At 41.2% G+C, this 16,548-nt stretch overlaps 1 protein-coding gene across 2 annotated transcripts in view; it reads right to left on the bottom strand.

The window, feature by feature from the left end:
- The window catches only part of AOAH (acyloxyacyl hydrolase), a 74,089-nt gene that overhangs the window by 21,564 nt on the left and 35,977 nt on the right, over positions 1-16,548 (bottom strand). For both annotated transcript variants that reach the window (XM_048298992.1, XM_048298981.1), the window contains exons 11-14: positions 16,163-16,211; positions 14,955-15,049; positions 7,792-7,883; positions 5,799-5,881 (exon numbers count right to left, since the gene is read on the bottom strand). In XM_048298992.1, coding sequence (XP_048154949.1) covers positions 5,799-5,881; positions 7,792-7,883; positions 14,955-15,049; positions 16,163-16,211 — 319 coding nt within the window. The remainder of the gene's footprint in view (positions 1-5,798; positions 5,882-7,791; positions 7,884-14,954; positions 15,050-16,162; positions 16,212-16,548) is intronic.

The raw sequence follows: 16,548 nt of genomic DNA, 5'->3' as shown, positions 1-16,548 counted from the left end.
GCAGGGCTGGCAGATACATCACAAGATGCGTGAGAGATTGTGCACTTCTGGAGAGGCAGCTGGAGGTGGGAAAGATACCACAAAGCACCTTAAATAGCTGTAGACACCAGTGTTTGGGTTCCTTCATTGCTCTCCCCACAAGTGTCAGACTTAGAAAAAGTAGTATTAGGCCAGCTGCAGTTCTCCCAAGAAGCTCTGCATTTCAATAGCGATTCACCCAAAAGGTTGGACGAAAATCTTTCCTCCTTGAGGAGAGGAGCTGGCTACACCTAAACATCTGTGAACATCTGTAATATTTCATTTATGCTTTGAATCAGAAGAGTATTCCCATTTAGTAAAGTTTTTATGCATTAAAGTTACTACCAGGTCTTTAAAGGCTATGCACATTGATCCCAACCATCCCCAGCGCAAAAATCAAACTCCATCACCTGCAGTACAAGAGGCATAGCAAGCAAGGAGCCAAAAAAGTCTTTATGCTTCGTTCAAGATGAGACTAGGGCTGTGATTGCAAGAAGCTCACCTCATAGCAATGTACAGAAACAAACTTCAGAGAAGCAGATCCTACAGGCAGTACTTGCTCTTACTTTGCAGTATTTTCTCTCTCTCTTTTTTCATTCTTTCTTCTCTTGTTTTATCCTCCTCCTATTCTCAGATCAACTCTTCCCTGGTCTCTCTCTTCTCTTTTCTGCATTGTGCCTCTGAAGCTTGCTTTGAGGTGTAAATCCTGTCCTCCCTGCAGCTCTTGGGGGGAAACTTGTGGACAGAACATCATTAAATCCCTGCTGGATTGGTATGGGAGAAGAGATCTAAGAGATAAACCCCTAAGGTAGCAATAATACACTTTGCATTTTAATAGTGATGCCTTTGTTATTACCACTCACAGAGATGCCAACCGCATATATCAAGGAATCCTTTATGTTTTAAATAATCCAGTTCTTCCACTTTAAAAATGAGTGCATCTATCTGCTGCTTCTCTCCTGGGGGTTGCTGATCCATTGAAAAATCCAGGCCTTCTACTGAGAAGCTCTTTTCAGCAGGATAAGAGCCCCACAAAAACCTTAGAAAATATGACTTGGAACATAGCTACCAGTAGTTTGGTTTTTTTCTGTTTAATAGCCCTTCTTCAGCTAGAGCTGAACACCCTCTGTTTAAGCCATTCTGCCACAAGGCCCCCTGGACTGTGGCTGCAGTTTCAGCATAAATAAACTAGTGGGACCTCTAGAAATTAAAAAGTATTTGCGAAAAAGGCAATAAGCTGTTCTTGGGTATGTATTACCTCCAAAAGCATAATCATCTCTGTGGAAAGCATTAGCACAGTTACAAATCAAAACATCAAGAAAATGAAGGGGTTTTCTAGGAAACAGTTTTCATGGGTAAATTGAGTCTTCAAGGAAGCTTTTGTGATACAGGATGCAATCTGTGGTGAAAACATTCAAGAGAGAAAAAGAGGTGAAGCAGAACAGTTATCTTTACACTGTTGAATGTCCTGGAATCTATCCCTGGATCTTTCCTGCCTCTCTCTCTCTGTTGCTTTCCAAACATTCTCAGACCAGTGGGGTTTTTTTAGTTTTGGTTGAGAAATCAATTTGCCTCCAGTTGTGAGGGAAGGGTCCACCACCTCCAGAGGATAACGGGATTTCTTAAGAAAGGGAAGGCAGAACTCCTGTAAGCATGGAGGCTGGGGAAGCGTTTCTCCATGGTGAAGATGCATATCCTAAGAAGGGCAGTGGGGGAATGTCCCTTTGTGCTGAGTCTGACACAGTGCTGGTGCTTTTGCAGGAGAGCTGGACAGGAACATTGGCTTGGCTTGCCATCCCTGGGCTCTAGCTCTTGGCTGCACACCTCCCACACCAGATCAGCATCCTTTCCTTGCACTCATGTAGGGCTATGAAGCATCATTTTCAGAGGAAGGTTTAGTTGTCCCAGGCGGGGTTAGGTCAGGCTGGTGGCCAGCTGTGTGCTTTATTGACACTGAGGGTGGCTTCTTAAATCCTCCCATTCTGGGAAACTATTACACCAAATGAGGCAATAAAAGCGAACCTTTAAAATGTAGTGTCAGAGCAATGATTTAGAGAAGATATCCTGAGATTCTTCTCTCACTAGTAATTTTTCCCTTTTTAAATTCACTTCTTAATTTTCTGCAGAGTCTTTTGCCCTGACACAGGCTCTCCTCTTTTCATATCCTACAGGTGTCTGTAGTGTAAGTGGAAAGGAGATACGTGGAGAGAAAAACGAACGACGCACACAGTGAGAGGTTATAAAAAAATCTATGAGGGAATTGGAAAAAGGAAGCACATGAAGTACCACTCTGTACTGGTTTGGCCAAATTTAGAAATATATCCTCTGAGAGAAGGCAGGTCACCATCCCTCCCCTCACCAGGTTTGGGAAAGAATAAATTTTCCTCAAAGAAAAGTGAAAGAGATAAGAACTATTTATTTGACAAACACACGGGAAAAGGAAAATAATGCTAAATAATAAAATCTCTCGCTGTGGAGAAAAAACCTGGGTAAGTGTTAAAAGTCCTCCCTTTGGTCTCCTTGGGGTTGGGGCTTGGCCCAGGGCCAGGCCCTCTGTGCCCAGTGGAAAGTCCTCCCGATGTGTTCTGATATCGAAGCAGTCCAGTAGAAAAAGGGAGAAAATCCGAAATTCCAGGGAAGGGAAAAAAAGTTCAACTCTCAGTCTCTCTCCAGAGAAAAAGAAACTGAAACAACTGGCCAAAAGCTGACTGGAAAACAGCAAGCCGGGTGCTTCCTCGCTCCCCTGCCGCAGCTGGGAGAAACAAACGTTGCTATCTCTGTGTGACCTTGAACAAGCTGCAAACTGCTTTGAAAAAGTTTTGCTCAGTTTTTCCTTCCCCCTCTCAGGCCCAGTTTAAAGGCATAAAAAGGCACAAAAATTAATTTCTGGGCATAGGGCAGCAACATGGGATACACATCATAAAGTCACCCGAAGACACACTCCCACTAATGTAAAAAGAGCAGAACAAGATAATTAGGGTATCAGGTACTGAGACAATTTGGATATAAATGAGAAGAACCATTGACAACTAGTCATCCTTGACCATCTAGTTTGGCCTTTTTTAATTCTCTCTCACCAGAAAGCCCACCTGGGGGACTGTAATGATGGGAGCCATCAACTCTAGTGCCCTGCAAGTTACAGGCAAGAAAGTCGGAAGCACCTGACTGATGGCACCAAAGATGTTGTAAAACACTTTCACGGAAGCCTCAAAGCTTCAGGAACACCACGTGTGCCACAGGAAGGAGGAATGCATGTGAGAGGCATTGCCAGTGGCATTGGTGCTGGCACCAGAATGCAATTTTTAAGGTGAAAATGCCCACCTAAGCCTGGAAGTGAGCATCATGCTACCTGTGTGTGCAACCTCTTCTGCCTGGTAAGACCACAGACTCACAGAATCACAGAATTGTTAGGGTTCGAAGGGACTTCAAGAGATCATTTGGTCCAATCCCCCTGCCAAGGCAGGGTCACTTTGAACACAGGAACATGTCCAGGTGGGTTTGGAATGTCTCCAGAGAGGGACACTCCACAACATCCCTGGGCAGCCTGTTCAGTGCTCTGCCACCCTCAGTGGAAAGTTCTTCCTCAGGTTGAGGTGAAACTCTTGAATTTTATCTTATGGCCATTGCTCCTCATCCTGTCACTGGGCACCACCAAAAACAGTCCAGCACTGTCCTCTTGGCACCTGCCTTAGAGATGTTTATATGTATCTGTTTGTTGGAGGTGGAGGGCTGGGGCAGATCCATTCTGCTCCTAAATTTTTCAGGAAATTCCAAACATTTAATAAGTTTCTAAGTAGCTCTAGAGGCAGCAGTGCTCCTCACTTGTAGCCAACATGAACCATCTGCTGGAAAGGAAGAGTATCCCATATAGCCAAATTTTCTACCAGAGGAAAAGAAATCTTCCCAAGCTTCTGAAGCATGAAAATTAATTAAATACAATAGAAACAAAAAGGGATAATCACAGCATAATCAAGTATCTTTTAAACATGCTGTTGGGGACATTAACTAATCCAAGACACAAAAGCTAACATCATAAACATAAATTTATAAGGAAGACTACTGTTACCCCTTCACATAACCCCTCTGACAACTCAGGATTTCTTGTTTGCCTTCATTCCTCTGGTTTAAGGATTATTCTAGGTTTTCACTCCTTGATAGTGAAATTTTTAAAAAAATTTTTCCCTCCAAGAAGAAGTAAGATTAATGAAAACCCATGTTTTTGCACCAGAACTATCCTTCTACCTCTGTGATGTTTATGCCTCAAAAGAATTCAAAATGATACCACCCTTTAATTTTTGCTTTGTTCAAATGTCAACATGTCTTATCATCCCTTCAGAAGTCTCCATTGCCCTAATCCTCCCCAAAACCTTTCCCTGTATCCCCATCAAGGTCAGCCCTCTCTAGACGAATGGGATCAAAATCTGAGGTCTTATCAGGACTTGTATCAGGAAGGACCGTCTACCTGTCTCTAGAGAAAATGTCATGCATGATGCATCTTGCAACTTCCTTAGTCTCTTTCCACTGCTACCCTGCACTCTTGATGCTTTCTTGGAATTTCTCTTTGCACCCCAAAGCCTCTGTCCCTCCACCATGTCTGGCTGGTGGGCCACTAGTTTACAGAGAAGTCTAATCATTACTTCTGTCATGCATGTTTTGTACAATGGTATTTGCTGCAATTCCTGCCACTGTTGTTCCCAAGTTCATCTAAATTATTCCTGTGTAAGGATGTGTCCCGCTCCAGGATGGTTAATACTTTGCAATTTTGCATCATTCATAGAAGCCATCAAGCATGTACCTTGGTCTTTGCTCTAAGGTCACCATTCCAAATGTTAAGCAGCATTAGCCTCAGGAGAGACGCAGGAGGGACACGGCTTTGCTCTCAAACTCACTGCTCTTCCCTGCTTAGTTGCTCCTCTATGCACTTCTTATTTCTTGTATTAATCTTCCTCTTCTTCACTGCACACTGGGGTACCATGCAAGACACTTTCCTTAATTCTAGGTAGATCAGATCTGCCGCATATTTATGTGCATCTTTTATAGATATATATATAATGCTTTTTCATAGAAAGATGATGTGTGCCAGCCCCACAAAATTAATTAATCAAAACCCAACAGTGTTAAGTTTTGTTTATGTCTTTGATTATTTATTAAAAATTGGTTCTCAGAGCACATTAAGATGCCAGCACCACCGACCTCCTCAGTTTTTCAGGAGGATCTCTGCTCGCTGGTCCCCAAAGGATGTCTCAGGATGTCATGGGCACCCTTGCTGTGAGACTGATGGCCGCTTTGTGCCCACTCTGGCAGCTGGTGTGGCAGCTCAGTGAGTGCCCTGTGCTACCGTGGGGTGCAGTGTAGGGCCCCCCCAGGATTCCCTGCAGGAATACAGAGCAGGGCTGTGCAAGCAAGCAGGGACCAGGCCACAGCCTCTGGAGGAGATGAAGGGCAGCCCTTTTATCTCTGTCACCACTAGTGACATCCCTCTAGATCTTCCCTTTTGGCCACGGTCAAGAAAACCTCCACAGAGTTACAGTGGAGTACACTGGTTTTAATTCAGTGGAAATTCTTAGCACATAGGTAAAAGGGATGAAGCCACACACCTCCCTGCTCAGAGCCAGAAGAGAAGGTGCTAAGTAAGTGCTGTTCTCTATTTGTCCATAAGAAATGCATGCAACTAAGAAGGTGTTGCATTGTTCCTGACAGATGTTCATTAATGCAGCATCAATTATCAGCACTGGTAATGTTAAAAATAATAATAAAAAAGTTTTAAAAATGTAACATACCATTTTGGGAAATGTTCTGCAAGTCTCTGTGATTACAGCGATTTCTCTTGCGTAAACGTAGATACAGAGAGTCTGTCCAGCCTCTGAAATAAATTGAGAAAATACAAACTGCTAAACTCATATGATAATGATGAAAATACAGCTGATATTAAAAATGAAGTATGTTCTTGTCTCTGATAAACTCAGTACCCCAGTTATGTATATGCTACTATTTCACCATCTCTCTTTTTTTGTGGTCATAAATCTTTTTAATCTCAAACAGGGTGGCCTAAAATAAAGCAAAGATATCTTCCTAGAAACTATAAATCGATGAAGAGTTTCTTTGACATTGTTCCATCCAGGAACAATGCCTTTATCCTGGTCTTTCAGATAAGGTGTTTAAAAACCTTTTTGTTGTACATCATTTATCAAAACAATTCTGTTGGTCGTTCACAAATTGACTTTTCAATTGGTTGTTATGGAATGGTAAGTAAAAGAGAAGAAACATTGGCAGGGCAATTGTTTCCCAACATCATAAATCTTGGACAGATTAATCTGAAAACAGGTTATGTTTGACTGTTATTAGTTCTCTCCTTTATTTTGCACTGCTGAGAAAAATGAAAAAGAAAATGAAAAGGATAACAGCCCAAAGGGTGATGAGAAGACCAAGCTCCCAGCCAAAAGTACACAGTCATTTCTATCTGAATTGCAGTTGTTTGTTTGTTTGTTTTTCTTCCAGGCGTGGAAGAGATTAAAAACTGAACCCTGGACCAAGGCCTATCACTGACAACTTCAGGGGCAGTTCTGAGCTCTGATCACTTGTGAGCCTCAGTTTCTTTGGAGCCCAGACAAATGCTGTGTACTGAGTGGCTGGGCATTTTAGCAGATTTTAAAGGTCAGTTTTGCTATGGCTCTGATACAGAAGGCTGCATAGATCTTTCCTGTTGGCTTGTCAAGAAGCAAACTGCCTTAAAGCAGATACTGTGTGAATGTAGCTGAGGCTGAGAGCCTGGATTTTCCACAGGGAGAAAAAAGGGAAACAAAAGTCCAAGTATATGGTGCAACAGGTATTGTTCCTGGAAAAAAATGTATTCCGCCAACTTTTAAATTCTGCTGGTAGAAAGCCTCTTCAGGCTTAACCCATGCTTGGTTTGGCATTCAGCTGTATGCCTGACCTATCTTAGACATAAAAAATAAAAATTATCTGAAACTTAGGTCAGACCAGGCACTGGCTGATGATTGTATCCTACGGCTCTTGCAGGATTCAAAGGCCTCTTAATGCTGGCCAGAGAGATGATTAATAAAAAGATTTTTTTTAAACTTCACAGTTAGAATTGCAGGCATTTCAAGATGTTTTGTGTTTGGACTTTATTTTCCTTCCCTTCTGGCAGGAGACATACTTTTTTTCCCATCTATCCCTGCATCCTTCCCCATCCACATGAGCCAAACTAACATAGCAAATTAGGTCACAGACTCTTTCAAATTCTCCTTTTGCTATTTCCCTCTAAATGTGTTAAATAAAAAAAAGAGGTGTGGGAGGGGGAGAAGAAAGATTTCCCCCCAGTAGGGAACACTACGAAATAACCATGGGGATACCCTTTATTCCACTGTTTCAGCAGCAAAAAAGAAACATGAGGGAGAGAGGAAGATTAAAAAAAAAAAAAGAAAAAGAAAAGAGAAAGGCTGATTTTTGTTAGTTTCAGCAATGCTCTCCTTCCCCTGAATTTTGTAAAAAAACTAGTTTATTTTTTATTTCTTTGGGGTTTTTCTCCTTCTAAATTACAGTTTGATCAGTTCTAAAACCTACCCTGCATTTCAGGAAGACTTGCTTATATATTGACAGTATATTTTAAAAACCCTAGATCCAGTGCTGATCTTGGTTTCAGAAAGAGCAGATGCAGAGCTGAATAGTATTTTTCTCTTTCCTTTCAAGCACGGTTTTGTTTTTTTTCTTGCTGTGCTCTGAGAGACCTAGAGACTCGCTATGACTTGGCCACCCTGTCTGTTGGCTTACCCGATGGTGGAATTCAGAAATCCAGTGATCTCTGAGAACTGGGGCCAGTCAAGCTCGTCACTGAAAGCCGTGGGGAGATTAGCAAATGATTTCTGAAAGAGAAGTTTTTAAATCAACACAGTTTCACCCTCACAGACATAAAATCCTCTTAGCAAATTTGAACAGTTCTTAGCCAGAGCATTAGCCAGGCAGCAGCAGTTGTAACTACAGCTAGTAGTGGTAATTATGTATGCATATACTTAAAAAGTTGACTCTTGTAAGACAGGCATATGAAGAGATGGAGGAAGCAAAAGCAGAGGAGATATCTGAATTGCAGGTCCTGGCACCCTTTTTTCCTGAAAGAGTCCAAAGATCCTCCTGATGTAAGCATGTACTGCAGGTGCAGACCACCAAGGCAGGAGCTGATTGCTCCAGCATCTGACCTGCCCAAAGGTGGGTCAGCCTTGGGCACAGACGACAGCCTGATGTCCCCAGAGAATATGGTAAATGCATAACGTCAAATTCTCTCAAAGCTCCCCTGCCCTCTACAGCAGGATGAGCTGGGAATATCCAATCCCCTGAAAACCTCTGCCTGCTCCTCACTGTAAATTTTGGGGACGGTACTACAGCAACAGAGTCAGAAAGGCCTCTGAGCACGGCAGGGATGAAGGAGGAAAACACATCATCTGACATAACCTTCCTGTGCAAACACATGCATCCTTTGCCCTTCTCTCTTTTGCTGACATTAGTCCCTAACACTTTTTTAAAGTGATTGCCCCTGTGAAAGTCTCTCTACAGATGCAAGCCACGTTGCACATTCAAAACACAGTGCCCTGTCCTGTTCCACTTTGTTTTCTGAATGTCCCAAAAATCATGGAAGGTTAGGAAAATAGCCTTGATACATTGTGTCACCTCAGGAGGACAAGAACATGGAGTAAATTTCCAGCTTCTCCTAGTCTGGGATACACTTGCAAAGACAAATGTATAAATCCAGTGTGCTCATAAAGAGGAAAAACTGCTGATGAAAAAGGTAATAACCAAAAGAAGGTCAAAACATAAAATCAGAGAACTTACAGGCTGGTTTAATCCATATAATTTATTAGCTTCATTTTCTCTTCAAGAAATTGTGGGGTTTCCTTAAGACCTCACTGCTATAAACAACATGCAGGTGGGTAATTCTTTATCCAGGAGGGTCAGAGTAACTGAGGAGCTACAGTAGAGCTAAATCTTGTGCTCTCCACCAAGTTCTAATTCCCAGAGAATTATTGTTTAGGTGAATGGGAGCTACACTTGAGTATATTGGTTGAGTATATGTCTAAGGGTTTTGGCTGTAAGAGGATGGAGGGAGATGCAGAGAAAGGGGAGGAAAGGCAAATAAAGGGGGGGTTGTGGGGGAAACAAATCCTGAAGCCACACTCTGAACAGTCTAATGCACAGCAGATGCCAGTTTAAAGCATGTAACAGCACATTTGACCCACTTAACAGTAGATCTGCTTTAGTTACCAAGATGAAAATGGGCCTGTCTTAATTATCTTTCAGATTGTTCTCTCTCTCTCTCTCACGTACATATATGCGTCCTTGTGTGTATGTGTACATACATATACACATAAAAAATACCTATTTTTTAGGGCTGGAGAGAACCTTCAAATTTGCCTTCTTCAAATCTGTTAGTTTTGTGTGCAAACAAGCACTTAATCCAAGGGCACAGCTATGAGTAGAAGTGGAGGGTTACAGCATGGCTTGGCCATTTGCAATATTTCCCTCCTTGAAGGTTTGTATTAAAGGTGACAGAAACAGTCACTTAGCATGGAAAAAAACCCTGTAGACACGATCTCTTATGAGTCACACATATGTAAGTGCATAAAAAGAGATAAAAATGATTTAATATTTTTAAAACAAATCGTTTTATGACCAGTTCTCTCATTATTTCCCATTGGCACTCCAAAACAATATCTTCATTGGACAAGTCCCAATAATTTTTAACTGTTTGGTTTTTTTTTTCCCCCGCAAGCTTGGCTTAAATATGAATTTTCCAGAACCTGAGTTGCAAATTGATTTGAAGAGGAACATTTGAGCCCAAAATTATAGCCGCATTTGAAAACTGTATATACATTTAGCATTGACACTGTTCCAACAAAGCACTCAAGGGCCAGGCTTTTGAAGATATTTCAGGTCCAAAGGGTGAAGATGAGTAGTTAATGGAAAATTCAGAAGAATGCTGAACCTTAAATTCTGCATTGATGTAGTTTGGAAAGTACAGCCTAACAGACTGTGTGTTGCTTAGTCTCAGATGCAAATGTGTCCCACACTAGAGGTGAAACTGTGTTGACTTTTAGCATAAAACTCTCTTGAGCACAGCCTTGTTTAAATACCATTCTCTAGACTATTCTGGCTGAGAAACCTACTTCAGCCCACGTGCCAGATTTTAGCAGAGAATCAGTAGAAAATTATTCCAACTTAGCTTCAAATGCTGTATTTTAGTCTCAAATGCTTTAGATGGGTCTCAATTCAATAAATGTCCTCCCCTCATAGATGTGTCCTACCTTGAAGCAGGGAGCAGCCAAAGCCACGACTGATGCTAAATGCACACATGCCAAGCTGTGCTTAAGTGAAAGAAGGTTCAGGGCTGCTATGGCAAGAGATTTTCAAAATCAGAATACAAAAGCGCACTGGAAACCTAACACTCACACAAGTCTTTAGAAATGCCAGTCCTGGAAATCCTGAAATCATTGATGTATACCTTAATTTGAAGGAAAGTTGGGTATTTCTTTTTATAATGACTTTAGTGCTGTTCACATCCTGGTGAGAGTATTAAGTACCACAGACAACTTTCTTATTCTGTAAGTATACAAATAAGCAAACCTTACAGCTCTTGAGAAAAGCACAGCCTATCATTTTAAAAAGCACGAACTGCATTTCTGCTCTGTAAATCTTCAACGGACAGAGGTTTGAAATTAGCAAAATTATTACCGATTTCCCACAAAATGCAGTATCTTAGTCATCACAATACTAGCTTGGAGAAACCTGCCTGCGTTTCACTGGACTTGGAGGAATGCCAGATAATGTTTTTAACAAGAATTTCACACATCAAACTCCTGGTTTTTTTCTAGTGCAAAAAAAAAGAAGTCAGTGGGATAAGTGTTAGGGATATCCTGAATCCATACTTAAAGAAATTCTGAATTCTGCTAAAAAGAAATAAATAATATAAAACAGTTACTTTAATGATACCCGAGAAACCCTTGAGTTTTCGGGCAATTAGGTATTTACTGGACTATGGATAAATGTAGGATTTATTTTTCTCTTCAATGAGCAACAAAATAGAGATCCAAGAGTTTTAAAATGCATCTTTCTAAAGGGTATTATTTCCATCACATTTATAAATATAGTGCTTTTACCTCAAAATAAAAATGTCTCTAAAATGAGATATAAAAGTTGCTTCTATTCCAGACATACAACAGAAAAATGCTGTAATTAGTAGCTATTTGGAAGTCAATTGTAAGCAGATGGACAGAGCAGCAGGAGCACAACATCCATTGCTAGACATACCAGTGTTTTCAATATTAGCTTTCTGCAAAAACCATCTACCTCAAAAAACTCCCCAGTATTTCTTCTGCTTTGCTAAACCTTATAAAGTGCATGTCTACTGCTTTACGCTTCATTTTTAGTGTCCAAATTTCCAGGTTAAAGGAATGAACATTCAGCTCTATTCTTGCTGAAACTTTTAAAAGAGAAGTCTGACAAACTCAAAAGCTACTGATGACCAGAAAGCCAAAATATAGTTGACTCGACCCCTTTTTACAGATGTATAATTCTCTTTGTGTAAGGTACCTGTGACTTTCCCTACACAGGAAAGAGTGGTGGGGTTTTTTGTTGTTTTCTTTGTTTGATTGTTTGTTTCAACTGGAGAAATAACATGCCTGAGCTGCAGTTTTCAAACATCTGTCCACCTCATAAGGGGTATTTTCCACACGCAGTAATGTCTCCATATACTCTTTGTGGGAAGAACATACTCTGGGAAGGATGGTAACTGTATATGTGAGTGGCTCCTAGGTAAAGGCTTTGGAAATAGCGCTGGAAAACAAGAGTGCCCCGTCTGATACAGAGCACGCCTAGAAGACCTGATTTGGAAAAACTGAGTGATGCAACTTGATGCATCCCATATGACATGAGATGTATCACAGAAGCATGTCCCCCTGCACTGGATTACACTGGGGGTTATGATCCTCACAGGGCAAAGCTAAGAGGGCAGTGAGTTCCTAATTAGACCAGAAAATCCAAAATCCAGTGTAAAACATCTTCCCAACAATGTTCTTCAAGTCAATGGCATGGACATACAAATTCCAAAGTTGTTCAGCCCAAATATCCATCTTGTCACCCTGGTGTTGAATATTCAGCTACCCAAACAACATCCTGAAGTGAATTTCTCATTCACATTCTCTTTCTTCCCTTACTCATCATAACCTCTCCTTTGCATGGTACGCTATGTGCAGCAAAATCAGGGAAAACAACCATTCTGCAGAACCTCTTAAAGAAATACTCAGCATCTTTCCTGAAAAATTTTTTCTGCACCTAATTAGCTTTAAATTAACAGCTGCCACTAATGTGGTGCTGATTAGCAGATGGGCCCACAGCATTGTTACCAAGTGTAAATTTTACTTTACACTTGTATATGTAAACACAAAAACAGATAAAGATAAATAAGAAACGTGAAATATAGAAAGCACATAAAGTGGGTATGTAAAAATATAGAAAAACATTAACGTAATAAAATAATACACTGAATAAACCTAAATTAACAGGCACACAACTTTTTTTCGCTACACATGATAAAAAATCTGGACAGGAGCAAGGAAGTGCTATTTGGAAATCCATGTAGAGGTTTGAGAGTCTATTGAAATGGAAATTAAAGCTCTGAACTTACTCTACTATTGACCGTGGATAAAACCATTTGACAAACTAATATTTTTATGTGTCTTATCAAAGAAATTTTGCCAGAATCAAAGCAAAGTGTCCTGAGTTAGAAAGCACAAAGGGATAACAGGAACACAAAGCTGATGCCTTATCCTCTCCTTTCCAAGGCCTAACTTCAAATTCCTGCTGTGGTCACAGATTAAAGATGTTTTCTGTAAGATTAGGACAAAGACCCTCTGCACTCTCTCTGGTCACAAAACCATCCCTGGATGTGCTTAAAAATTCTCCTCGAGGGAAGCCTTGCACTGAAAAATAATTGAAGCCAGTTAATTTGTTAATTAAGCCTAGAGATGAAGGATATTTGCCAGTGGCATTTAATACAACACAAGAGACAAGAGTATTGCACCTGCACAATCCCAAGGGAGTTAAATTGCTGCTATTGACATTCTCCACAGAGAAAGCAAGACCTAGAGGACAAGCAAGAGGCAGAGCCAGTGATAAAGTCTGAATTGGTTCAGAAATGGTTTTGCTAGAACTTTCGTGCTCAGGTGACAACTTTCTCACTCATGGCGAGCTCCAAATGAAGTAACTTTTTACTTTTGCTCGAGTTTAATCACAGGTAATAGTTTTTATACAACTGAGCTCTCTATGTGTCTGCATTAATATTTAACTATTTTTGCCAGGTTGGTAGGAAAGCTTGCAAATAGTCCTAGGAAAAAACATGCTCTTTCCTATCCCAAACCTCACATATATTTTTTGGGCCTTACACAGAGAGCACCAGTTCCCTTCCCATGCAAGCTGCTGTACACTCATCAGACAGTAACAGAGAGCTTCCAAAACTCATTTTTGTAGTCTGCACTCCAGCTCCCAACCTTGAAGCTTGTGCCTGGCATGCTATTACCAGACCTTGACCAGCAAGCTTCAAGCAAGAGAAATCCTTTCTAAATCTTCATTACAGTGATAATAAAATGCTGACACAGTCTAAAACTGGTCTTGCTTACATGGCTTTACTACCAGTGTTACTGCCAGAATCGTTATCTCCATCAGTATTATGATCATCTTTATTAGACGAGATAATCTCAATTATCATTAGTGCTAATTTATTATGTTCTTCATCAGTTCTGTCATCAGTGTCATTCTTCTAATTGTTGCTCATAAGCATTTAACAAAGAAAAACAACAGCTAATCTGCAACATTTAAATCAGCTCTGGGAGCAAAAGTGGAAAAAATCCATGAAACTCTCAGACCTCCCACAGCGCTGCAACTACTAACATTCTGGAAAAAAGAATTGTTCTCCAGAAAATGTCCGTAACCTTATTCTACAGACACCAGTGGAGGAGTAGCAGGTTTTCACCAGGAAAGGTGGGCCACGATGATCTATCTGCTCACCCCTGTGCAACAGACCCTTGTGCAGAGAAGGACAAGGTACAGTCCTCCCTCGCTAGGGAGTGACAATGAAGGTCAGGAGCATACCTGCGCATTTATCTCCACCCCCATAACTGCAGTTTGCTGGAATGATCTTTTCCTCTCAGTTATTTCATTACATGCCAGTGACCTGCACCAGGTTCAGTATAGCTCACAGTCAGGTGCATTTTCTTGTTTGAAAATAGGAAGTGCTGGGATACCACCCAAGGATAGATATCGGTGTGGCAGTGATATTTTACGGTCACAGGAACTCTTCCCTTAAGGACAAATCTATTGTAAATACTTGGATGACCCTCAAATACCTGCGGATGCATTTGTTCAACAAGCCTCAAATCCTGAACACTGGAGTTATGAGATCTATTTCACATATGCCACAGGAGGAGGGAAAACAATCCAGGGCATGTCATTTCAAAGCCAAATTCCTAAAGCAGAAGTTCCCTGACTGTCAGCAGGGTCACTTCTGCAAACACTCTCACAGCAAGGAGCCATCCCAACCAGTCTGCTAATGGCAGGTCTGATCCTACAGACAGCACAGGTCTCCTTGAGCTGCAGGCACGTGCACGGAAAGCCAGATGTCCTGGTTTGTGTCTCTGGCACAGCACTGGGACACTGCAGCCAAACTCTTCCCTGACCCAATTGCACAGATGTCGGAGGAGCGGCAGTAGCACAGGGCTGTGCTTTTTTATCTTCATAGGAGCAGGTGCAGGAGGGGACTGACACATGAGACCACAACTACAAATTCCAGTGCAATGAAGCATTTTGCACTTGTTTCCTCTTGGCAACCTGCAGCACAGCAGAGAAAGCAAATGGCAATCAGTGGTTTTGGCAACCTGAACGTGATTCCTCACCGCTGACATCTGTGTGACGGTCATCCACTCGGGAGGGATGTGGAAGTGAGCGCCGGCCGAGTCTCCCAAGAGCACAACCCCTTTCGAGTCTGCACCTGATGGATGCATTTTGTTAGTCACATGGGCAGAAAGAGCAAACTGAAACTGAGCTTGGAGAGCACTTAAAGAGGAACAGCAGTGGCAGCTGATGGAGTCCCAGGGTGACTGACTACACCTCTCTTCACCTGGCTTCAATGTTCAGACACTGCAATAGGATTTTCTGCAGCAAAAACCATCTATCAGGCATTTGCCAACAACCCTAGAGAAAACAACTGGGGACTGGGCAAGAAAACCAGGGGGAGGTCTTGCTAATCGGAAAAGAATCCTGGTTGTATTCCAATGGTGTGTTATTTCAGCAGAGGTTCTGCTGTGCAGACAGTGTTTATTTTTACTATCCATAGATTATGCATTAAAAAGTACTTAAACATTCAGGGAAATCGGATTACTCAGAAAATTGCACAAAGCTTCTTATAACAGAACTGGGTGGTTGATGTGCTACTCATATGAGTATTTCTGCTAGAACAATCTGTCTGGTTTATAATTAATGTCGCTTAACATTTGTAGATTGCCTTTCATCTAAAAATGTTGAGGAGCCTTGCCAGGCAATGGTTCATCCCCAGGATACTGATTTCAGAGTAAGGTGAGGTGAGTGGCAGCTGCAGTCATGGCTGCTTTGTGAGGTTTTTATTTGTGCAATGTGGACACACAGGAAGCCACCCACATCGTGGTCAGGGAGATCAGCTGATGCCATCACTTCACCCCTTTAAAGCCTTCTCTGGAAAAAAAGTATGTATTTATGGGAAGAGGTAAAATTGGACAAATGCAGATGTTAAACTGCTTCCCTAAATCCCAAGGCCATTACTCTGGGTCAGTCTTCAAGCACCAGAGAAAATGCAGAGGTGACATCTCTGTTTGCTGCTGTTCCTGATCTATGTATTCAGCTTCATTACTGAGCTGACTTCTAGCAGGAAATTACCAGCAGCCTGTGTTTTTCAAGTTTCATCTTTGCCCATCCTGAAGATTAAAAAATCCAATAATTTTGCCTTTCTCATGACGTTGTAAAGCCTGTTGTCTTTTCCTTGCCTTGTGAATGACTGTGCAAATGTTGAAATATTTGTAAAATTAATACATAAGACACATGGTTTCTTGTATTGACTCTAATGATTTACCTTTGCAGAATTTCTCCTCATAGGGAATTCCATCTTTTGGATCCACACCCTGTCGAAGAAGAGAAGGGGCAGATAATAACATCTATCTAGCACCTGAAGAATGGTAGTACAAAACAGAGGCTGAGAATTTAGTTATTCTTGAATGCTTGCCTGCAGGAGGCACTGCATCATAATAATGATGTTTTCCATCACATTATTTTAGTAAGTATATGTACATTTAAATTAATCATATAAGCTATAATTTAAACAACCATAAGCATCAATAAACAAATTGTTAATATCAGCTAATAAAACAAGAATAAATAAAAAAGAAACATTTGTAGACTAAATCAAAGACCAGAGAGGACAAAAGAGAAGCAGAAATCAGGAAGGTGCAACTTCATTTA

The sequence above is a fragment of the Corvus hawaiiensis genome, chromosome 1 (assembly GCF_020740725.1).
Source record: "Corvus hawaiiensis isolate bCorHaw1 chromosome 1, bCorHaw1.pri.cur, whole genome shotgun sequence".
NCBI classification, from domain to species: domain Eukaryota; kingdom Metazoa; phylum Chordata; class Aves; order Passeriformes; family Corvidae; genus Corvus; species Corvus hawaiiensis.
Note: the sequence above shows the minus strand (reverse complement) of the source record. Positions and strands in the feature narration are given on the sequence as shown.